This window comes from Phocoena sinus, chromosome 4 (genome assembly GCF_008692025.1).
Source record: "Phocoena sinus isolate mPhoSin1 chromosome 4, mPhoSin1.pri, whole genome shotgun sequence".
Taxonomy (NCBI): Eukaryota; Metazoa; Chordata; class Mammalia; order Artiodactyla; family Phocoenidae; genus Phocoena; species Phocoena sinus.
This window is the reverse complement of record NC_045766.1, coordinates 11,903,101-11,927,298: the sequence shown is the minus strand read 5'-3', so window position 1 is coordinate 11,927,298 and position 24,198 is coordinate 11,903,101. Positions and strand designations below refer to the sequence as shown.

The 24,198-nt window shown below is 41.4% G+C and overlaps 1 protein-coding gene across 6 annotated transcripts in view; it reads left to right on the top strand.

The window, feature by feature from the left end:
- Positions 1 to 23,643, top strand: part of ASTE1 (asteroid homolog 1) — a 31,725-nt gene extending 8,082 nt beyond the window's left edge. For 2 of the 6 annotated variants that reach the window (XM_032629813.1, XM_032629814.1), the window contains exons 4-6: positions 16,447 to 16,657; positions 18,417 to 18,606; positions 21,084 to 21,664. In XM_032629813.1, coding sequence (XP_032485704.1) covers positions 16,447 to 16,657; positions 18,417 to 18,606; positions 21,084 to 21,408 — 726 coding nt within the window. In that variant the 3' untranslated portion in view covers positions 21,409 to 21,664. Of the gene's footprint in view, positions 1 to 16,446; positions 16,658 to 18,416; positions 18,752 to 19,400; positions 19,406 to 20,474; positions 21,666 to 23,628 lie in introns of those variants that run through there. The other 4 variants (XR_004349597.1, XR_004349596.1, XM_032629815.1 and 1 more) reach the window with 4 other exon arrangements.
- Positions 23,644 to 24,198: the final 555 nt, after the last annotated feature.

Genomic DNA, 24,198 nt, shown 5'->3' with positions numbered 1-24,198 from the left:
CTAACAACCTTGAATACTTTGTTCTTACACTTTATAAATCGTCTGGCTTCTTTTATTCAACATGGTGTTCATGAGATTCATTCATATCACTGTGCATAGTTGTAGATCTTTCATTTCTCATTGTTGTGTATTTTTACCTTGTGGGACTGTACCACAATTGATTGTTGATCTTATAGCTGATGGGCGTTTGTGCAGTTTGCACTTTGGGCTATTATGAATAGTGCTATGAACATCCGAGTGCACAGCATTTAGTAAAAATACATTTCTGTTGCACATATAACTAGGAGTGGAGTTGCTGGGACATAAGACACACGTATGTTCAGCTTAGAAGACACATTGCCAAGTGCACAGTGGTTTTTACCAATAAATATTCCAACCAGCAGTTTATGAGAGTTCTTCTTACTTTATACCCTTGCCCTTACTTGGAATCTTCTATCCTTTTAAAAAATTTTAGCTGTTCTTTTTTTTTATTATTTAAACAGATTTTTGTTAGCTTTATTCATTTTTTGAATTTTATTTTATTTTTTTATACGGCAGGTTCTTATTAGTTATCCATTTTATACATATTAGTGTATATATGTCAATCCCAATTGCCCAATACATCACACCACCACCACCACCCCCCGACCACTTTCCCCACTTGGTGTCCATACGTTCTCTACATCTGTGTCTCAATTTCTGCCCTGCAAACCAGTTCATCTGTACCATTTTCCTAGGTTCCACATATATGCGTTAATATACGATATTTGTTTTTCTCTTTCTGACTTACTTCACTCTGTATGACAGTCTCTAGATTCATCCACATCTCTACAGATGACCCAATTTCGTTTGGTTTTATGGCTGAGTAATATTCCATAGTATATATATACCACATCTTCTTTATCCATTCATCTGTTCATGGGCATTTAGGTTGCTTCCATGACCTGGCTATTGTAAATAGTGCTAAAGTGAACATTGGGGTGCATGTGTCTTTTTGAATTACGGTTTTCTCTGGATATATGTGCAGTAGTGGGATTCCTGGGTCATATGGTAATTCTATTTTTACTTTTTTAAGGAACCTCCATACTGTTCTCCATAGTGACAGTATCAATTTACATCCCACCAACAGTGCAACAGAGTTCCCTTTTCTCCACACCCTCTCCAGCATTTGTTGTTTGTAGATTTCCTGGTGATGCCCATTCTAACTGGTGTGAGGTGATACCTCATTGTAGTTTTTTGTTTTTTGTTTTTTTCGTTTTTGCTTTTTTTAACATCTTTATTGGAGTATAATTGCTTTACAATGGTGTGTTAGTTTCTGCTTCACAACAAAATGAATCAGTTATATATATACATATGTTCCCATATTTCTTCTCGCTTGCGTATCCCTCCCTCCCACCCTCCCTATCCCACCCCTCCAGACGGTCACAAAGCACCGAGCTGATCTCCTGTGCTATGCAGCTGCTTCCCACTAGCTATCTACCTTACGTTTGGTAGTGTACATATGTCCATGCCTCTCTCTCGCTTTGTCACAGCTTACCATTCCCCCTCCCCATATCCTCAAGTCCATTCTCTAGTAGGTCTGTGTCTTTATTCCTGTTTTACCCCTAGGTTCTTCATGACATTTTTTCCCCTTAAATTCCGTATATATGTGTTAGCATACGGTATTTGTCTCTCTCTTTCTGACTTCACTCTGTATGACAGACTCTAGGTCCATCAACCTCACTACAAATAGCTCAATTTCGTTTCTTTTTATGGCTGAGTAATATTCCGTTGTATATATGTGCTACATGTTCTTTATCCATTCATCCGATGATGGACACTTAGGTTGTTTCCATCTCCGGGCTATTGTAAATAGAGCTGCAATGAACATTTTGATACATGACTCTTTTTGAATTATGGTTTTCTCAGGGTATATGCCCAGTAGTGGGATTGCTGGGTCATATGGTAGTTCTATTTGTAGTTTTTTAAGGAACCTCCATACTGTTCTCCACAGTGGCTGTATCAATTTACATTCCCACCAACAGTGCAAGAGGGTTCCCTTTTCTCCACACCCTCTCCAGCATTTATTGTTTCTAGATTTTTTGATGATGGTCATTCTGACTGGTGTGAGATGATATCTCATTGTAGTTTTGATTTGCATTTCTCTAATGATTAGTGATGTTGAGCATTCTTTCATGTGTTTGTTGGCAGTCTGTATATCTTCTTTGGAGAAATGTCTATTTAGGTCTTTTGTTTTTTTGTTATTAAGCTGCATGTGCTGCTTACAAATTTTGGAGATTAATCCTTTGTCAGTTGCTTCATTTGCAAATATTTTCTCCCATTCTGAGGGTTGTCTTTTGGTCTTGTTTATGGTTTCCTTTGCTGTGCAAAATCTTTGACGTTTCATTGGGTCCCATTTGTTTCTATTTGTTTTTATTTCCATTTCTCTAGGAGGTGGGTCAAAAAGGATCTTGCTGTGATTTATGCCATAGAGTGTCCTGCCTATGTTTTCCTCTAAGAGTTTGATAGTTTCTGGCCTTACATTTAGGTCTTTAATCCATTCTGAGCTTATTTTTGTGTATGGTGTTAGGGAGTGATCTAATCTCACTTTTCCATGTAGCTGTCCAGTTTTGCCAGCACCACTTATTGAAGAGGCTGTCCTTTCTCCACTGTACATTCCTGCCTCCTTTATCAAAAATAAGGTGACCATATGTGTGTGGGTTTATCTCTGGGCTTTCTATCCTGTTCCATTGATCTATATTTCTGTTTTTGTGCTAGTACCATACTGTCTTGATTACTGTAGCTTTGTAGTATAGTCTGAAGTCAGGAAGCCTGCTTCCTCCAGCTCCGTTTTTCGTTCTCAAGATTGCTTTGGCTATTCAGGGTCTTTTGTGTTTCCATACAAATTGTGAAATTTTTTGTTCTAGTTCTGTGAAAAATGCCAGTGGTAGTTTGATAGGGATTGCACTGAATCTGTAGATTGCTTTGGGTAGTAGAGTCATTTTCACAATGTTGATTCTTCCAATCCAAGAACATGGTATACCTCTCCATCTATTTGTATCATCTTTAATTTCTTTCATCAGTGTCTTATAATTTTCTGCATACAGGTCTTTTGTCTCCTTAGGTAGGTTTATTCCTAGATACTTTATTCTTTTTGTTGCAGTGGTAAATGGGAGTGTTTTCTTGATTTCCCTCTCAGATTTCTCATCATTAGTGTTTAGGAATGCCAGAGATTTCTGTGCATTAATTTTGTATCCTGCTACTTTACCAAATTCATTGATTAGCTCTAGTAGTTTTCTGGTAGCATCTTTAGGATTCTCTATGTATAGTATCATGTCATCTGCAAATAGTGACAGCTTTACTTCTTCTTTTCCGATTTGGACTCCTTTTATTTCCTTTTCTTCTCTGATTACTGTGGCTAAAACTTCCAAAACTATGTTGAATAAGAGTGGTGAGAGTGGGCAACCTAGCCTTGTTCCTGATCTTAGTGGAGATGCTTTCAGTTTTTCACCATTGAGGACGATGTTGGCTGTGGGTTTGTGATATATGGCCTTTATTATGTTGAGGAAAGTTCCCTCTATGCCTACTTTCTGAAGGGTTTTTATCATAAATGGGTGTTGAATTTTGTCAAAAGCTTTCTCTGCATCTGTTGAGATGATCATATAGTTTTTCTCCTTCAATTTGTTAATATGGTGTATCACGTTCATGATTTGCATATATTGAAGAATCCTTGCATTCCTGGAATAAACCCCACTTGATCATGGTGTATGATCCTTTTAATGTGCTGTTGGATTCTGTTTCCTGGTATTTTGTTGAGGATTTTTGCATCTATGTTCATCAGTGATATTGGCCTGTAGTCTTTTTTCTTTGTGACATCTTTGTCTGGTTTTGGTATCAGGGTAATGGTGGTCTCGTAGAATGAGTTTGGGAGTGTTCTCCCTCTGCTATATTTTGGAAGAGTTTGAGAAGGATAGGTGTTAGCTCTTCTCTAAATGTTTGATAGAATTTGCCTGTGAAGCCATCTGGTCCTGGGCTTTTGTTTGTTGGAAGATTTTTAATCACAGTTTCAATTTCAGTGCTTGTGATTGGTCTGTGCATATTTTGTATTTCTTCCTGATACATTCTTGGCTGGTTGTGGCTTTCTAAGAATTTGTCCATTTCTTCCAGGTTGTCCATTTTATTGGTATAGAGTTGCTTGTAGTAATGTTTTATGATCTTTTGTATTTCTGCAGTGTCAGTTGTTCTCCTTTTTCATTTCTAATTCTATTGATTAGAGTCTTCTCCCATTTTTTCTTGATGAGTCTGCCTAATGGTTTATCAATTTTGTTTATCTTCTTAAAGAACCAGCTTTTAGTTTTATTGATCTTTGCTATTATTTCCTTCATTTCTTTTTCATTTATTTCTGATCTGATTTTTATGATTTCTTTCCTTCTGCTAACTTTGGGGTTTTTTTGTTCTTTCTCTTATTGGTTTAGGTGCAAGGTTAGGTTGTTTATTCGAGATGTTTCCTGTTTCTTAAGGTAGGATTGTATTGCTATAAACTTCCCTCTTAGAACTGCTTTTGCTGCATCCCATAGATTTTGGGTCGTCGTTTCTCCATTGTCATTTGTTTCTAGGTATTTTTTTATTTCCTCTTTGATTTCTTCAGAGATCACTTCGTTATTAAGTAGTGTATTGTTTAGCCTCCATGTGTTTGTAATTTTTACAGATCTTTTCCTGTAATTGATATCTAGTCTCATAGCATTGTGGTCTGAAAAGATACTTGATACAATTTCAGTTTTCTTAAATTTACCAAGGCTTGATTTGTGACCCAAGATATGATCTATCCTGGAGAATGTTCCATGAACACTAGAGAAAAATGTGTATTCTTTTGTTTTTGCATGGAATGTCCTATATATATCAATTAAGTCCATCTTGTTTAATATATCATTTAAAGCTTGTGTTTCCTTATTTATTTTCATTTTGGATGATCTGTCCATTGGTGAAAGTGGGGTGTTAAAGTCCCCTACTATGAATGTGTTACTGTCGATTTCCCCTTTTATGGCTGTTAGTATTTGCCTTATGTATTGAGGTGCTCCTATCTTGAGTGCATAAATATTTACAATTGTTATATCTTCTTCTTGGATCGATCCCTTGATCATTATGTAGTGTCCTTCTTCGTCCCTTTTAATAGTCCTTATTTTAAAGTCTATTTTGTCTGATATGAGAATTGCTACTCCAGCTTTCTTTTGGTTTCCATTTGCATGAAATATCTTTTTCATTCCCTTACTTTCAGTCTGTATGTGTCTCTAGGTCTGAAGTAGGTCTCTTGTAGACAGCAAATATATGGGTCTTGTTTTTGTATCCATTCAGCCAATCTGTGTCTTTTGGTTGGAGCACTTAGTCCATTTACATTTAAGGTAGTTATCGATATGTATGTTCCTATTCCCATTTTCTTACTTGTTTTGTGTTCGTTATTGTAGGTCTTTTCCTTCTCTTGTGCTTCTTGCCTAGAGAAGTTCCTTTAGCAGTTGTTGTAGAGCTGGTTTGGTGGTGCTGAGCTCTCTCAGCTTTTGCTTGTCTGTAATGGTTTTAATTGCTCCATCAAATCTGAATGAGATCCTTGCTGGGTAGAGTAATCTTGGTTGCAGGTTTTTCTCCTTCATCACTTTCAATATGTCCTGCCACTCCCTTCTGGCTTGCAGAGTTTCTGCTGAAAGATCAGCTGTTAACTTTATGGGGATTCCCTTGTGTGTTATTTGTTGTTTTTCCCTTGCTGCTTTTAATGTTTTCTTTGTATTTAATTTTTGACAGTTTGATTAATATGTGTCTTGGCATATTTTTCCTTGGATTTATCCTGTATGGGACTCTCTGTGCTTCCTGGACTTGATTAACTATTTCCTTTCCCATATTAGGGAAGATTTCAACTATAATCTCTTCAAATATTTTCTCAGTCCCTTTCTTTTTCTCTTCTTCTTCTGGAACCCCTATAATTCGAATCTTGGTGTGTTTAGTGTTGTCCCAGGGGTCTCTGAGACTGTCCTCAGTTCTTTTCATTCTTTGTTCTTTATTCTGCTCTGCAGTAGTTATTTCCACTGTTTTATCTTCCAGGTCACTTATCCGTTCTTCTGTTTCAGTAATTCTGCTATTGATCCCATCTAGAGTATTTTTCATTTCATTTATTGTGTTGTTCATCGTGTTTGTTTCATCTTTAGTAGGTCCTTGTTAAATGTTTCTTGCATTTTGTCTATTCTATTTCCAAGATTTTGGATGATCTTTACTATCATTATTCTGACTTCTTTTTCAGGTAGACTGCCTATTTCCTCTTCATTTGTTAGGTCTGGTGGGTTTTTATCTTGCTACCTCATCTGCGGTTTTTCTATCTTCTCATTTTGCTTATCTTACTGTGTTTGGGGTCTCCTTTTTGCAGGCTGCAGGTTCGTAGTTCCCGTTGTTTTTGATGTCTGTCCCCAGTGGCTAAGGTTGGTTCAGTGGGTTGTGTAGGCTTCCTGGTGGAGGGGACTAGTGCCTGTGTTCTGGTGGATGAGGGTGGATCTTGTCTTTCTGGTTGGCAGGTCCACGTCTGGTGGTGTGTTTTGGGGTGTTGACTTATTATGATTTGGGGAAGCCTCTCTGCTAATGGGTGTGGTTGTGTTCCTGTCTTGCTAGTTGTTTGGCATATGATGTCCAGCACTGTAGCTTGCTGGTCGTTGAGTGAAGCTGGGTGCTGGTGTTGAGATGGAGATCTCTGGGAATTTTTCGCCATTTGATATTATGTGCAGCTGGGAGGTCTGTTGTGGACCAGTGTCCTGAACTTGGCTCTCCCACCTCAGAGGCCCAGCACTAACTCCTGGCTGCAGCACCAAGAGGCTTTCATCCACACGGCTTAGAAGAAAAGGGAGAAAAGGTAGAATGAAAGAATTAGTAGTAGAAGAAGAAGAAGGAGGGGGGGAGGGGGGGAGGAAGCAGAAGAAGAAGAAAGAAAGGGAGGGAGGAAGGAGGGAAGGAATGGAAAAAAAAGAAGATAAAGTAAAATAAAATAAAGTAAGATAAGATATAATAAAGTTATTAAAATAAAAAAATAATTATTAAGAGGAAAGAAAAAACAAAAAAACGGATGGATAGAACCCTGGGACAAATGGTGGAAGCAAAGCTATACAGACAAAGTCTCACACAGAAGCATACACATACACACTCACAAAAAGAGGAAAAGGGGAAAAAAATCATAAATCCTGCTCTCAAAGTCCATCTCCTCAATTTGGAATGATTTGTTGTCTAAAGGAGGGAAGGAAGGAAAGAAAGAATGAAGATAAAGTAAAATAAAGTGATTAAATTATAAAGTAATTATTAAGAAAAAATTAAAAAACAAAACAAAACAACGGATGGATAGAACCCTCGGACAAATGGTGGAAGCAAAGCTATACAGACAATATCTCACACAGAAGCATACACATACACACTCACAAAAAGAGAAGGGGAAAAAATAATAGATTTTGCTCTCAAAGTACACCTCCTTAATTTGGGATGATTCGTTGTCTATTCATGTATTCCACAGATGCAGGGTACATCAAGTTGATTGTGGAGCTTTAATCCGCTGCTTCTGAGGCTGCTGGGAGAGATTTCCCTTTCTCTTCTTTGTTCTCACAGCTCCCAGGGGCTCAGCTTTGGATTTGGCCCCGCCTGTGTGTGTAGGTCCCCGGAGGGTGTCTGTTCTTTGCTCATACAGGACGGGGTTAAAGGAGCCACTGATTCGGGGGCTCTGGCTCACTCAGGCCGGGTGTAGGGAGGGTCACAGAGTGCAGGGCGAGCCTGCGGCGGCAGAGGCCGGCATGACGTTGCACCAGCCTGAGGTGCGCCGTGCGTTCTCCTGCAGGAGTTGTCCCTGGATCACAGGACCCTGGCAGTGGCAGGCAGCACAGGCTCCCCGGAAGGGGGGTGTGCATAGTGACCTGTGCTCGCACACAGGCTTCTTGGTGGCGGCAGCAGCAGCCTTAACGTCTCATGTCTGTCTCTGGGGTCCGCGCTTTTAGCCGTGGCTTGCGCCCGTCTCTGGATCTCCTTTAAGCAGCATTCTTAATCCCCTCTCCTCGCGCACCAGGAAACAGAGAGGGAAGAAAAAGTCTCTTGCCTCTTCAGCAGGTGCAGACTTTTCCCCAGACTCCCTCCCGGTCAGTTGTGGCGCACTAACCCCCTGCAGGCTGTGTTCACGCCGCCAACCCCAGTTCTCTCCCTGCCGACCGAAGCCCGAGCCTCAGCTCCCAGTCCTGCCCACTCCGGCGGGGGAGCAGACAAGCCTCTCGGGCTGGTGAGTGCCAGTCGGCACTGATCCTCTGTGCGGGAATCTCTCCGCTTTACCCTCCGCACCCCTGTTGCTGTGCTCTGCGGCTCCGAAGCTACCCCCCTCCACCACCCGCAGTCTCCGCCCGCAAAGGGGCTTCCTAGTGTGTGGAAATCTTTCCTCCTTCACAGCTCTCTCCCACTGGTGCAGGTCCCATCCCTATCCTTTTGTCTCTGTTTATTCGTTTTTCTTTTGCCCTACCCAAGTATGTGGGGAGTTTCTTGCCTTTTGGGAGGTCTGAGGTCTTCTGCCAGCGTTCAGTAGGTGTTCTGTAGGAGTTGTTCCACATGTAGATGTATTTCTGGTGTATCTGTGGGGAGGAAGGTGATCTCCGCGTCTTACTCTTCCGCCATCTTCCCGGAAGCCCCTCCTCGTAGTAGTTTTGATTTGCATTTCTCTAATACTTAGTGATGTTGACCAGCTTTTCATGTGCTTCTTGGCCATCTGTATGTCTTCTTTGGAGAAATGTCTATTTAGGTCTTCTGCCCATTTTTGGATTGGGTTGTTTGTTTTTTTAATATTGAGCTGCATGAGCTGTTTATACATTTTGGAGATTAACCCTTTGTCCGTTGATTCGTTTGCAAATATTTTCTTCCATTCTGAGGTGAGTGTTGTCTTTTCATCTTGTTTATGGTTTCCTTTGCTGTGCAAAAACTTTTAAGTTTCATTAGGTCCCATTTGTTTGTTTTTATTTCCATTACTCTAGGAGGTGGATCAAAAAAGATCTTGCTGTGATTTATGTCAAAGAGTGTTCTTCCTATGTTTTCCTCTGAGAGTTTTATAAAGTTCGGTCTTACATTTAGGTCTCTAATCCATTTTGAGTTTATTTTTGTGTATGGTGTTAGAAGAGTTCTAATTTCATTCTTTTACATGTAACTTTCCAGTTTTCCCAGCACCACTTATTGAAGAGACTGTCTTCTCTCCATTGTATATCCTTGCCACCTTTGTCATAGATTAGTTGACCATAGGTGCATGGGTTTATCTCTGGGCTTTCTGTTCCATTGATCTGTATTTCTGTTTCTATTTCAGTACCATATTGTCTTGATAACTGTAGCTTTGTAGTATAGTCTGAAGTCAGGGAGTCTGATTCCTCCAGCTCCTTTTTTTTCCCTCAAGACTGCTTTGACTATTCAGGGTCTTTTATATCTCCATACAACTTTTAAGATTTTTTGTTCTAGTTCTGTGAAAAATGCCATTGGTAATTTGATAGGGATTGCATTGAATCTGTAGATTGCTTTGGGTAGTAGAGTCATTTTCACAATATTGATTCTTCCAATCTAAGAACATGGTATATCTCTCCATCTGTTTGTATCATCTTTAATTTCTTTCATCAGTGTCTTATAGTTTTCTGCATACAGGTCTTTTGTTTCCCTAGGTAGGTTTATTCTTAGGTATTTTATTCTTTTTGTTGCACTCGTAAATAGGAGTGTTTCCTTAATTTCCCTCTCAGATTTTTCATCATTAGTGTATAGGAATGCAAGAGATGTCTGTGCATTAATTTTGTGTCCTGCAACTTTACCAAATTCATTGATTAGCTCTAGTAGTTTTTTGGTGGCATCTTTAGGATTCTCTATGTATAGTATCATGTCATCTGCAAACAGTGACAGTTTTACTTCTTCTTTTCCAATTTATATTCCTTTTATTTCTTTTTCTTCTCTTACTGCCGTGGCTAGGACTTCCAAAACTATGTTGAATAATAGTGGTGAGAGTGGACATCCTTGTGTTGTTCCTGATCTTAGACGAAATGCTTTCAGGTTTTCACCACTGAGAATGATGTTTGCTGTGGGTTTGTCATATATGGCCTTTATTATGTTGAGGTAGGTTCCCTCTATGCCCACTCTCTGGAGAGTTTTTATCATAAATGGGTGTTGAATTTTGTTGAATGATTTTTTTGCATCTACTGAGATGATCATATGGTTTTTTTCTTCAATTCGTTAATATGGTGTATCACATTGATTGATTAGCATATATTGAAGAATCCTTGCATCCCTGGGATAAATCCCACTTGATCATGGCGTATGATCCTTTTAATGTGTTGTTGGTTTCTGTTTCCTATTATTTTCTTGAGGATTTTTGAATCTATATTCATCAGTGATATTGGTCTGTAATTTTCTTTTTTTGTGGTATCTTTGTCTGGTTTTGATATCAGCGTGATGGTGGCCTCATAGAATGAGTTTGGGACTGTTCCTTCCTCTGCAAATTTTTGGAAGAGTTTGAGAAGGATGGGTGTTATCTCTTCTCTAAATGTTTGACAGAATTCACCTGTGAAGCCATCTGGTCCTGGCCTTCTGTTTGTTGGAAGATTTTTAATCACAGTTTCAATTTCATTACTTGTGATTGGTCTATTCATATTTTCTGTTTCTTCCTGGTTCAGTCTTGGAAGGTTATACCTTCCTAAAAATTTGTCCATTTCTTCCAGGTTGTCCATTTTATTGGCATAGAGTTGCTTGTAGTAGTCTCTTAGGATGCTTTGTAGTTCTGTCATGTCTGTTGTAACTTCTCCTTTTTCTTTTCTAATTTTATTGATTTGAGTCATCTCCCTCTTGATGAGTCTGGTTAATGGTTTATCAATTTTATTTATCTTCTCAAAGAACCAGCTTTTAGTTTTATTGATCTTTGCTATTGTTTTCTTTGTTTCTGTTTCATTTATTTCTGCCCTGATCTTTACGATTTCTTTGCTTCTGCTAACTTTGTGTTTTGTTTGTTCTTCTTTCTCTAGGTTCCTTTAGGTGTAAGGTTAGATTGTCTATTTGAGATTTTTTTGTTTCTTGAGGTAGGCTTGTATAGCTATAAACTTCCCTCTTAGAACTGCTTTTGCCGTATCCTGTAGGTTTTGGATCTTCGTGTTTTCATTGTCACTTTTCTCTAGGTATATTTTGATTTCCTCTTTGATTTCTTCAGTGATCTCTTGGTTATTTAGTTGGTTATTGTTTAGCCTCCATGTGTTTGTGTTTTTTACGTTTTTTTCCCAGTAATTGATTTCTAATTTCATACCGTTGTGGTCAGAAAAGATGCTTTATATGATTTCAGTTTTCTTAAATTTACTGAGGCTTGATTTGTGACCCAAGATGTGATCTATCCTGGAGAATGTTCCGTGTGCACTTGAGAAGAAAGTGTAATCTGCTGTTTTTGGATGGAATGTCCTATAAATAGCAATTAAATCTATGTGGTCTATTGTGTCATTTAAAGTTTGTGTTTCCTTATTAATTTTCTGTTTGGATGATCTGGCCATTGGTGTAAGAGAGGTGTTAAAGTCCCCCACTGTTATTGTGTTACTGTCTATTTCCTGTTTTATAGCTGTTAGCAGTTGCCTTATGTATTGAGGTGCTCCTGTGTTGGGTGCGTATATATTTATAATTGTTGTATTTTCTTCTTGGATTGATCCCTTGATCACTATGTAGAGTCCTTCCTTGTCTTTTGTAACATTCTTTATTTTAAAGTCTATTTTATCTGATATGAGTATTGCTCCTCAAGCTTTCTTTTGATTTCCATTTGCATGGAGTATCTTTTTCCATCCCCTCACTTTCAGTCTATATGTGTCCCTAGGTCTGAAGTGGGTCTCTTGTAGACAGCATATATATGGGTCTTGCTTTTGTATCCATTCAACAAGCCTGTGTCTTTTGGTTGGAGCATTTAATCCATTCACATTGAAGGTAATTATTGATATGTATGTTCCTATTACCATTTTCTTAATTGTTTTGGGTTTGTTTTTGTAGGTCCTTTTCTTCTCTTGTGTTTCCCACTTAGAGAAGTTCCTTTAGCATTTGTTGTAGAGCTGGTTTGATGGTGCTGATTTCTCTTAGCTTTTGCTTGTTTGTAAAGCTTTTGATTTCTCCATCGAATCTGAATGAGATCCTTGCCGGGTAAAGTAATCTTGGTTGTAGGTTCTTCCCTTTCATCACTTTAAGTGTATTGTACCACTCCCTTCTGGCTTGTAGAGTTTCTGCCAAGAAATCAGCTGTTAACCTTATGGGAGTTCCCTTGTATGTTATTTTTCCCTTGCTGCTTTCAATAATTTTTCTTTGTCTTTAATTTTTGCCAATTTGATTACTATGTGTCTTGGCATTCTTCTTCTTGGGTTTATCCTGTATTGGACTCTCTGCACTTCCTGGACTTGGGTGGCTATTTCCTTTCCCATGTTAGGGAAGTTTTCTAGTATAATCTCTTCAAATATTTTCTCAGGTCCTTTCTCTCTCTCTCCTCCTCTGGGACCCCTATAATATGAATGTTGTTGCATTTAATGTTGTCCCAGAGGTCTCTTGGGCTGTCTTCATTTCTTTTCATTCTTCTTTCTTTATTCTGTTCTGCAGCAGTGAATTCCACCATTCTGTCTTCTAGGTCACTTATCTGTTCTTCTGCCTCAGTTATTCTGTTATTGATTCCTTCTAGGGTGTTTTTCATTTCACTTATTGTATTGTTCATCTCTGTTTGTTTGTTCTTTAATTCTTCTAGGTCTTTGTTAAACATTTCTTGCATCTTCTCAATCTTTGCCTCCATTCTTTTTCCGAGGTCCTGGATCATCTTCACTATCATTCTGAATTCCTTTTCTGAAAGGTTGCCTATCTCCACTTCATTTAGTTGTTTTTCTGGGGTTTTATCTTGTTCCTTCATCTGGTACATAGCCCTCTGCCTTTTCGTCTTGTCTATCTTTCTGTGAATGTGGTTTTTGTTCCACAGGCTGCAGGATTGTAGTTCTTCTTGCTTCTGCTGTCTGCCCTCTGGTGGATTAGGCTATCTATGAGGCTTGTGCAAGTTTCCTGATGGGAGGGACTGGTGGTGAGTAGAGCTGGCTGTTGCTCAGGTGGGAAGAGCTCAGTTAAACTTTAATCCGCTTGTCTGCTGATGGGTGGGGCTGGGTTCCCTCCCTGTTGGTTGTTTGGCTGGAGGTGACCCAACACTGGAGCCTACCCGGGCGCTTTGGTGGGGCTAATGACAGACTCTGGGAGGGCTCACGCCAAGGAGTACTTCCCAGAACTTCTGCTGCCAGTGTCCTTGTCCTCACTGTGAGACACAGCCACCCCCCACCTCTGCAGGAGACCATCCAACACTAGCAGGTAGGTCTGATTTAGTCTCCTATGGGGTCACTGCTCCTTCCCCTAGGTCCCGATGTGCACACTACTTTGTGTGTGCCCTCCAAGAGTAGAGTCTCTGTTTCCCCCAGTCCTGTCAAAGTCCTGCAATCAAATCCCACTAGCCTTCAAAGTCTGATTCTCTAGGAATTCCTTCTTCCGTTGCCGGACCCCCAGGTTGGGAAGCCTGACATGGGGCTCAGAACCTTCACTCCAGTGGGTGGACTTCTGTGGTATAAGAGTTCTCCAGTCTGTGAGTCACCCACCCAGCAGTTATGGGATTTGATTTTATTGTGATTTTGCCCCTCCTACCATCTCATTGTGGCCTCTCCTTTGTCTTTGGACATGGGGTATCTTTTTTGGTGAGTTCCAGTGTCTTCCTGTCGATGATTGTTCAGCAGTTAGTTGTGATTCTGGTGCTCTCACAAGAGGGGGTGAGAACACGTCCTTCTACTCCACCCAATTTTAGCTGTTCTTATGGTTGCCATCATTTTAGCCAATTTGGTGGGTGTTAGTTTGCATTTCTCTGATGACTTATTTGAACACCTTTGCATGTGTTCACTGGCCATTTGCATATTCTGTTAAGTTTCTATTCAAAGCCTTTTGCCCATTTTCGTGTGTTTTGGTTTATTTCTATATACAGGTCCTTTGTCAGATAACATTGTGGGAGCATACTGTGGGTTGTCTTTTCAGTCAAGTATGTTTTGCTGAACAAAAGTTCTTAATACACTCTAATCTAAAATTTTATTTATGCCTGTTACTTTCGTGACCTACTTAAGAAATTATTGCCTGCTCCAAGGTCATGAAAAATATTTTTGCCTTTTACACCTAGATCTGAAATCTATCTAGAATTGATTTGTTTGTGTGTGTGGTGTGACATAGGGGTGAGGACACTTTTCCCCCACATGAAAATCCAATTGAGTCAATGAGTACAGCAGGTGGATTATACTCCTGGCTCAGTGGAGGTGACAAGTGTTCTCATCACGTACTTGTATTCAAAGTGGGGTGAGATTTTAGTTCAGTGTCTGTGCAGTGACATCATTTGGCTTTCCCTTGGCACCCTCAGTTCTGCATTTTAGCTCAATGTTGTTAGCTCTAATTAGCCCATGATATTTCTAAAGGGAATCAGGTGCAAATATTATTCCAAAGGTGTGCAGGTACAAGTACGGAGACTTTGTGATAATATCTTCATTTTGTATGCTTAACGTGATGTGACAGTAATACTTCATCTGCTCTGTGCCAGTTCTTGTAATAGAAAATGTATACAATCTCTCATTTATTTCCCACAGTAACCAGGTAGGGTAGAGTTTCCATTTTGGCTGTGTCACTTGCAGTGGACAGAGCACCATTCAAGTTAACTTGTGAGAGGCTAACCGTAAGGAGAGATGGAAGGGATCCTTCTTGGGGAGTAAGTCAGTGCCAAGCCCAGCCTCTCTCCGGGTGCCTCTGCCTCTGAGGCAGCTTCTTCTGCAGGCTTGTCACATGGGATGAACCCTAACTAGATTTAAGGGCTGTGAGCAGAGTAGTCCCCCTTGGGGAAGGGAACAAGGACTAGTGGGTTCCATGAAACATCTGTGTAACTCATTCTAGTGCCCATTTTACAGATGATCAGACCTGACTGTAGCAAAGCTCAGAAACTCACTCAAGTCTGCAGAGTTAGTGAGGGCAGAACCTCTCTGAAGTCAAAGCCCAGACTCTGCTTGGTTCATAGAAGTTGTAAGTTGGCTAGAGAATTCAATAATTTAAGCATCATATGTCAGAAAAGAATTCATGTATTTTCTTAGCTTTGCATGATAGGTCTTTCTATCAGTTAAGATTATGAGGAATATATTTAAATTTAAGTAGTTAATGCTACTTCCCATAGGGGTGATTGATTGTACTGTAAACCACTTTGCATATTTCTAATTTTTAAATTTTTATCGCAGTATCAAATTATTAAAACCAGTACCTATAAATCATTATATTAAAGTTGTCATACATTGATGATGAACCTATTTTGTCAGTTACAACGTGTTTTACTTCAAGTTAACATCTCTGTTATTCAGCTGTCAACACACTTACTTACTGGGTGTTAGGTGCCAAGAAATGTGCCAGACTGTCTCATCCTTCCAGAAAATTAAGAAGGAAATCTTTTCTGGGTGTGTGCAGACACCAGTAATACAAACTATTTTTTTTCCTCTTAGAGTTTGATTGTGAAGTTGCCCAGAGATGCTCTTTTAATAGTCCTAATTTCCTTATCTGTAGAAGTGTGTGACCTGCAAGGTCCCTTACGGTTCTTAAATCTTAAGATTCATAGTAAATCAACTATACTTCAGTTTTTTAAAAAACTGGAATAAAAATCAACAAAAAAAAAGAAGGAAAAAAGATTCATTAAGGCAAAATTATGTCAACCAGAAGCCCGAAGCCCTCATAGCTGTTTACTTCCTTTTATTTGAAGCCTGGAGTGAAAGTTGGTGTGGTATGTTATTACAAGGACAATGCAGACAGCCCTTAAATATTCCTATTTGCTGGAATATACCTGCCACTAGAAGCGGCCACCTTGGCACAAACCCCGTGTGGGAGAAAACAGACAATAAGACATTCAGCTGGGTTGGTGCATGAGGCAGGACCCAGACAAGCAGAAGGCTGCATGGGATGCTGCAGAGGGTGCATGCGGTTAAAGTCTGCCTTCCAGAGGTGATGGTGATGGTGTCACAGAGGACGGGGGCTTGAACAGTCACTGGCAGGTGAGGGTAGGGTTGAGTATAGGTCTTTGTTTCTTAAAGCAGAAGAGTTAAAATGCAGCTTCCTGGGCACCCCTCATTTACTGACTCAGTTTAAGGGGTGGGGCCTGAGGATTGTTTTAACAAGCTTCCCAGGTGACATGCACACTGCAGATGCCCAACAGCCTGCATGGGGGATGGACTGACGTGAGCAAGGGCTGTGCAGTGGGGAAGAGACAGCACGTCCAGCCAGTCACCACATTTATTACGCCCCTTATGGAGGTTCTAATTTTGAGTGTGGCTGATTTTTTTCCATAGGAAGATAAGAAACCGACCTAGAGAATGAAGAAGAAAGACATTCTCCAAAGTAACTTACAGAATGTTTGGTGTATATTTTCAGCTCTCCTTGGCTAGACGCCAGATACTTCTGTTAGAAACGCTGAAAGTGAAACAGAGCATCCTGGACCCTATCCCTGCTGCGTTGAAGTTGCCCATCGCCGTCAGCTGCTACTGGGTGCAGCACACGGAGGCCAAGGCAAAGCTGCATCATCTGCAGGCCTTACTGCTGGGGATGCTGATGGGACCCTTGCATGCCATGATCAACAGCCCTGGTAGGTATCTGGAAGTCCCAAGAGTATGTTACTTGCATGTAATCAAACGTTTAAACAAACAAACAAAAATTCTCGGATTATTTACTTCCATCAGTTATATCAGAACTTAGCAGTGGGGCACCAAAACGTCACTCATTCCTTGTAGATCTTTCTGAGTGCTCCGTGTACCAGGTCAGTGCTGGAGGGCTTGACCTCAAGGGCACAGCAGTGAAGATGCACTGATGCTGCCTCACCCACCTGTCCTGTGGCACCTGACGCTCAGTCTGTAAAGCGTGACCGTGATGTACATTTTGTGCTCCGTGTTCCCTGTCCTTCTCTTCAGTGCAGCAGCAGCATCTCCCCTGGAGACTTAAGTAAAATTGCCCATTGGTGAAACTTAAGGATACCTACAATTACTGTAAACATTCATGCTTGTGCTGTTTTGTGTTGTTTATTTTTTTACTTTCTTTTTTCCCCACTGTAAGTTTCAATTAGTATATGAGTTGTGATGGTAGAACTGGTAACTTCTCTTTCTATTAGAGAAATACACTTTGAGGCAGTTTCAGCTTTATTTAAACATCAGGTGAAATAAATGATGCATTGGAGCACTTCAATCCTGTAATGGGATTATTTTCTTTACAAAATTATGAATGCTTTATCCAAACATGTATAATAGTTGTCACACTCTAGAACAGTACTAACGTGATAGCTACTAGCCACAGGTGGCTATTTAAAATTTAAAATTCAGCTTCTTAATGCACTTGCCACATTCTAAGTGCCCAGCAGCCACAGGTGGCTAGAGGCTGCTGTACTGGACAGCACAGATGTAGAACATTCCCATCACTGCAGAAAGTTCTGGACAGCACTACTCTGGCATTTACTGTTTAAAATAAGGTCATGAAAGGATGAGCCAGCACAGACTCCAGGACACCCCAAAGTGGGAGAGCAGCTGTCAGAAGGCACTGTTGCACAGCAAGTTAAGTTCTGGCCCACTGCTGGTTAGGACACAAGTTTAGGATGTTTCCTCTCATTGAACATAAATATAGTTTAAGAAAATTCTCAAAGCACCAGTCTATTAAGTTTTTACCTGAGTCCAACAGAAGGGGCATGTCAAGGGTCTGTTTCTTTTCTTTTAGGAATGTGGACCCCACACCCAGGCAGGCTCAGTGCCTTGCTGCTCGCTCATTGGTAAAAGGTGGGCCTCCTTTTCCTTCCTTCCAGGTTGGTCCAGAAGGCAGGCTGCACGTGGAGCCGGGAACAGGCAGGTTTCCTGGGGTGGCTGCTGCTTGTCCTCCACCACTGAGAAAGTGGCTGATTTGCCTCATTCTCGATGAGTCATACTTATTCTCTTCCCATAAAACAGAAGTTAAAGCGTGTTTTGAACACACGGCTGTTTCTTTAAGGAAATGTAGTGAAATAGAACAGTAAAGAGAAGGGGATTTTTCATAGAGACACATTTAGGGTTTGGAGAGTTCAGATGCAGACGTGTTTAAAGGCAGGTAGTAGATTAGAGGAAGAGATACTATTTTAAGGAAAAAGATAAAGAATTTGGGGTTGAATAAAGTTAGGTTGTCATTAAAAGGGCATCTCGGTATAAATATTTCAGTTTATACATTGAGAGGCTTTTACATTGACATGAAAATAGAGAAGAGCCAAAAAAGAAAAGCATTTTGGTTATTCACTTTTTTCTTTATGGAATTTGAAGTTTTATATATGGATAAAATTACAAGGTGATACAGTGTTTTTGGAAATACTGCCCTTGGGTCGTGTCTTTATCTAGATGAGGAAGCTCTGCAGGGCGGTGGTGCTGAGATGCTGTATGAAGAGCTGCAGAGAGTGAAGGCACAACCGGGCCTGAGGCTGGACTTAGACACAGCTCATGTCTTCTGTCAGTGGCAGTGCTGCCTGCAGATGGGGCTGTATCTCAACCAACTGCTGTCCACGCCTCTCCCAGAGCCAGACCTAACTCGGTAAGCACCCAGGAAACTAGTGCAGGTGGCTGCATGTAGAAGTAAATACTTCAGTTTTCATTTAACGCAAAGAAGTTTTCTTTAAAACAATCAAACTTAGTATATAACTGGTCTTGGATCACTGTTAGAGCTGAAGAGCTGTAATGTTAAATTTTTAAAATATTAAATTACTTCCATATTTCCAAAGAAAGTTTCCATGATTTTTTAAAGTTTTCCAAATTTAAAAAAATCGGTTCATTAAAATAAAAATAAGAGGCAGTTGTTGGTAGAGTATAGCTCTTTCCCTCATTTCTTTCAGATCTTTATTCAAATATCATGTTATAAAGGCTTTTTCTGATCATCCTACTGAAATATTATTCAAGGGAGTGAGTGAGGAAGATAAAAGGGAGATGGTTAGAAAATGGAGTTGAGATTACATATGTGCTTTGTCTCTCCACTTGAAGATAAGCTCTGGGTGTGTGCTGGGACTTGCCTGTTTTGTTTACTGTTGTAGCCCCAGTGCCTAGCATTAAATACTCAAATACTTGTTGAATTAATGAGTGCTATACGGAGACCTATCATATATGCTGGTTTGACTTGAAATATTTCAAGTTGAAAGCTTCCTAGCAGTGCATAGTGTTGTTAATGTTACTGAACTCAAGTCTGTGTGTCTGACGCACAGTGAGGCCAAACAGTACCAAAACATTGGAGTTTGGAGCAGAGAAAGGTTTATTGCAGGGCCCAGGAAGGAGATGGGTGGGTCATGCCTTAAAAACCCCAACTCCCTGAGGGCTTTCAGCAAAGCCCTTTTATAGGAAAGGTGAAGGAGGCACATGGTTAGTTGTTGCAGACTTCCTGGTGTCAGATCCTTTGTTCTTGAGGTCAGGTCACCATGTTCCTATAAACCTCTAACAAAACAAATGTTATCCTCTGTTCTAAAGAGAAAGGGAAAGGGAGGCATTTAATTCTGTCTCCATGCCTCCTTGTGGCTTTTAACACTTAAATCCCAGAAGCGAAGTGACATCATTACCCTTCATTTTACCTGTTCAAAGTCCCAAGGACTGACTTTCGCCCTCCTAGGTCCGGGCCCTGGCTAAGAGGAGGGGTCCCTGTGGGGGCTGGTTACCCTGCCCCGGAGCGTTCGTTTGTCTGGCACCCAGTCTGGGTCCTCCTGCCAGTGCCCAGGCCAAACGGGAGAGGCAGATCTCAGCTGGCAGCGCCCTCAGGGCCTGGCCCCTGAGACCTTGCCCAGCCAGCATCACTGAGGGAGCCAGGCGCCCAGGACCCCGCCGGCCCTCAAACTGGACCCCAGTTCCCCCAGCTCACCCACCGGCCCCAAGGCCAGCGGGCCTAGGAGCCAGGGAGAAGGCTGTGATCCGCCTCTCACTGCATTCGCTGTCCCAGCACGGCTGCGAGCTGACTGCTGCTGGAGGGGGACCGCTGTCCCGGCTGCCAGTCCTGGCTAAGGGCTGCGTGCCCACCCCGCCCCCTGTACTGAGCGTGGCGCACCCCCCACACACGTCGGCCCACCGGGCCTGCCAGCTGGACACTCAGCAGCACGAGGGCCTCAGCTGCCCCGAGGCCCCCCGCCGGCTCCTTGGGAGCCACCTCCACACGCAAGTTCCCAGGAACGAGCCGCAGCCACAGGGCGGCGTGGCGTCCGCGGGCTGAACCGGTGCTGAACCGGTGCTGAACCGGTGCTGCACCGGTGCTGCAACCTGGGGTGGCCACGCAAACCTGCCGGCCCGGCCCATTGAGCATGCCCGGCCCCTATTACATTCCCACACCCTAGACCTCTCTACCAAATAAGATTGATTGGCGTTTGACCTATGGATTCCTTATTCCTTTCCTTTACTAATTTTGTTCATCCTTGACTGGATCCTCTCTAGTGACCACGGATCCCTATAAAACAAGACAGCGGAAACAGTTCCCTCAATAATGATTTCAGCAGGAGAGTTGTTCCTGCATCTCAGCATCACCAAGGCTCTTTAAATGATGATTTTACACTGAGTAAATGATGGTTCTCCATCAGTCAACCCTGGCAGTAAGTTAATATGTTAAATCTGTGGCTTCCAGTTCATTCCAGCTTATATTTGTGGAGTTGGTTTTTAATCCAAGTGAATGAATGACCTCGCAAATGATACGATTAAATGTTCTCATATTTCAACAGACTGCCCGTTTGTCCTATCAGAGGCATTTTTAACTCCTTGTCTTTGAAGTGTTAAGAGGCCTGCTCAGCTTTGGGCTAGTTGGAGAACCAGCAAGCATCCATCATTTAGTTTGTTGATAAAAAGTTCTAAGTATCATTAGCCAAGATGTAATCTCTGTAACAATTCAGTTCCTTCTTTCAAGAAACAGATTATTCTTGAGTAACTTTAATAATGATTTTATAGAAGCAGCGCTCACAGTGTTTGATGGGTCTGTTGAAGCCACATTAGTGAGTTGTCCCAGTGCAGGAACCTCTGCTGTAATGACACCCTCTTCTCTCCCCTGAGCAGACTGTACAGCGGGAGCCTGGTGCACGGGCTCTGCCGACAACTGCTGACGTCAGCCTCAGTGGAGAGCCTCCTGCACGTGTGTCCTGAGGCCCAGCAACTCTATGAGCATATGTTCAGTGCCACTAGGTCATGTGCCCCTGCTGAACTAGTCCTACCAAAGGGTAAATCAAAAAAAAGAAGGCAAAAGAAACGAGGTACCCCCTGGTCAGAGAAGAGAGTGGGGACCACCTTGAACGCTAGGAGTTGGCATGAGGGAGGCAATCGGTTTGAGCTGTTGATGGTGGGGACCTTGGAGGAGCACATGGAGGCCGCAGAGCTTGAATAAACTCAGTTGCAACCAGGTTGGGATTCTTACCGAAAATTTGTATTACCTCCCTTGAAATGACTGACTTTTTTTAAGAATTAAATCTGTTAAAGGATAAACACTGCAGTATTTTGAATTCCAAAGTACTTTGTATTCTGCTTTTAATAAATACGTGGTTTAAGTAAACTTTTGTATTTTTTCAACACGTGAAAGAAAACATGTTTGCACTTGCCATGTTCCACTTCAGTAAGTTAATAATAGTCTATAACCTTCAAATTGTGGCAACTCAGCCAAGCTATGTTTTCAGAAAGAACAGAAGTCCTACATCAGTTACTTCCTATAAGCTGAAGCTGGGTTATCACCATTTAACACAACTTTTTTACAACTATCTCCTCTTCATCCTTTATTATGAAAGGTCTGGGCCCCAGAAGATAGACGTGAGGAAGCCAGACAGAAAAGACCTTTAAGTACTTGTCAAAGAGCCCATGGCAGGGCTGATGAGCATTTTAGATGTGCTCCAGTTTTTATTTTACTTATTTTTAATTTCTTTTAATTTTTTTTTTTTTTTTTTTAGTTTATTCATTTTGGGCTGTGTTGGGTCTTCATTGCTGCGCACGGGCTCTCTCTAGTTGCAGTGAGCGGGGGCTACTCTTCGTTGTGGTACGCGGGCTTCTTATTGTGGTGACTTCTCTTGTTGTGGAGCACTGGCTCTAGGTGCGTGGGCTTCAGTAGTTGTGGCTCACAGGCTCCGGAGTGCAGGCTTGGTAGTTGTGGCGCACAGGCGTAGTTGCTCCGTGGCATGTGGGATCTCCCCAGACCAGGGCTCGAACCCGTGTCCCCTGCATTGGCAGATGGATTCTTAACCACTGCACCACCAGGGAAGCCCTACGTGCTCCAGTTTTTAGAAAAGAAATTGAAACTGTAATGGTCCCAACAAAAGAAGAAACAGCATCCAATTAATGGGATGTGCAATTAATTTGATGTCATAACCAGCATTTTTAAATGGAATATATCAGATATGCATTTCATAGCTTAGATGGTTGTGCAAAGTGTTATTTCTCACTGTGGACTGCAGTCAAGACTTTGAAAGGCACTGCTCTGGAACACACTGAGGCTACTAACATTACAAACACCTGTTACAGAACTGTGAGGGCACGGCCAGTTCCAAATAAAGAACTTGAAAATAGAAAAGCAAGTGGAATGAATATATTTGGGCCACATATGAAGATCTGAAAGTACACTCCAACCTTCATTTTTTTATGTATTCGTACAAATTGTGTTCCTCCTTTCTTCTCTCTCACTGATACATTCCATCAGCAGCTAAATGTGGTTTTCAGCTATTTTTTGAGCAGGCCTGTGTTCAGTAATTAACATCTGGTAAGCAACTCTCTGCACTTTCCTAGAGGTACCATACCATACTAAGCCCAAACCTCCCAAGGGCTAACTGGCTTTAGCCATTTACAAAAGACAAAAACAAAATCTCATAGGCTCCTAAAGTTTTCAAGCCTAAAAGACTGGCTTCTGTTTCATATAAGAGTTTTTGAAATAAGAAAATTTTTGTTTAAGAGTGCATGGGGCTTCACAGTAAGGTTGTTTTCGTCTCTAAAGAGATGGTTATTCCCAGAAGAATCAAGAAAAGAGCAGTCATATGCATCGATTTTTGAGAAGACACGTATTTTTCCAGCAAATAACGGATCTAATGGGGACTATAAGCATGTAAGATCTTTGTATCAAAATTGTCTTCCTTGATTCCTGGAGCTGGGGGCCAATCTGGAAATTATACCAGTATGAATGTCCTATTTCCTGGCTCATCCACACTGCTTTATAAAATCACCAACCTTGGGCTTCCCTGGTGGCGCAGTGGTTGAGAGTCCGCCTGCCAACGCAGGGGACACGGGTTCGAGCCCTGGTCTGGGAAGATCCCACATGCCGCGGAGCGGCTGGGCCCATGAGCCATGGCTGCTGAGCCTGCGCGTCCGGAGCCTGTGCTCCACAACAGGAGAGGCCACAACAGTCAGAGGCCTGCGCACCGCGATGAAGAGTGGTCCCGGCTCACCGCAACTACAGAAAGCCCTCTCACAGAAACGAAGACCCAACACACCCAAAAATAAATAAATAAATTTTTCTTTTTTAAAAGAATATACTTATTAAAAAAAAATCACCAGCCTTGCATGAAACACTATTCCTTCCCAGTTCCACTTTGCCAAGTGACTGGTTTGATTGATAGGCACCAAACTGAAGAGTGTAGGGCTATAGAATTTAAAGTCTATTGAATTATACCATTCACCTTTTTCTTTCATTAACAGGAATTTTTCAAGCCAAGGGACCTTCATTCAGTAGTCATAAGAAAACAGGTTCCTTTCTCTAACTGTTGGAATCGGGCAGGGCCATTCACTTGAAACTACCCAGCTTTGCAGTAAAGGAGTTAAAATCGAATGTCCATTAACTCTTACTCTGAGAATTCAGTGAAGTTACCTACCCCAGTATATATCTTCTCCTGTATATATTAAGCGAGAGGTTGCAAGCACTCCACAAGACATCTGAGGGGGTTTACCAAAGAAACAGGACACAGTACCCAACCCCCAAAACTCATGCTTGTGTAAGCTGTTTGGGGAGGTAAAACAACGAAATAATGAGAGAACATTTTATGATGCAATCCGTCAGGTGCAAATGGCAAACTGAAGGCTATATAATCAGGAGACAGCAGTCCCAAGGACGACGAGGCTAAATCAGAGGATTCTCGGACATGGCTTTTGAGCTTGGCTTTAAGAGAAAGGGATGTGATTGGGATGAGGTACAGGAGGCAGTAGG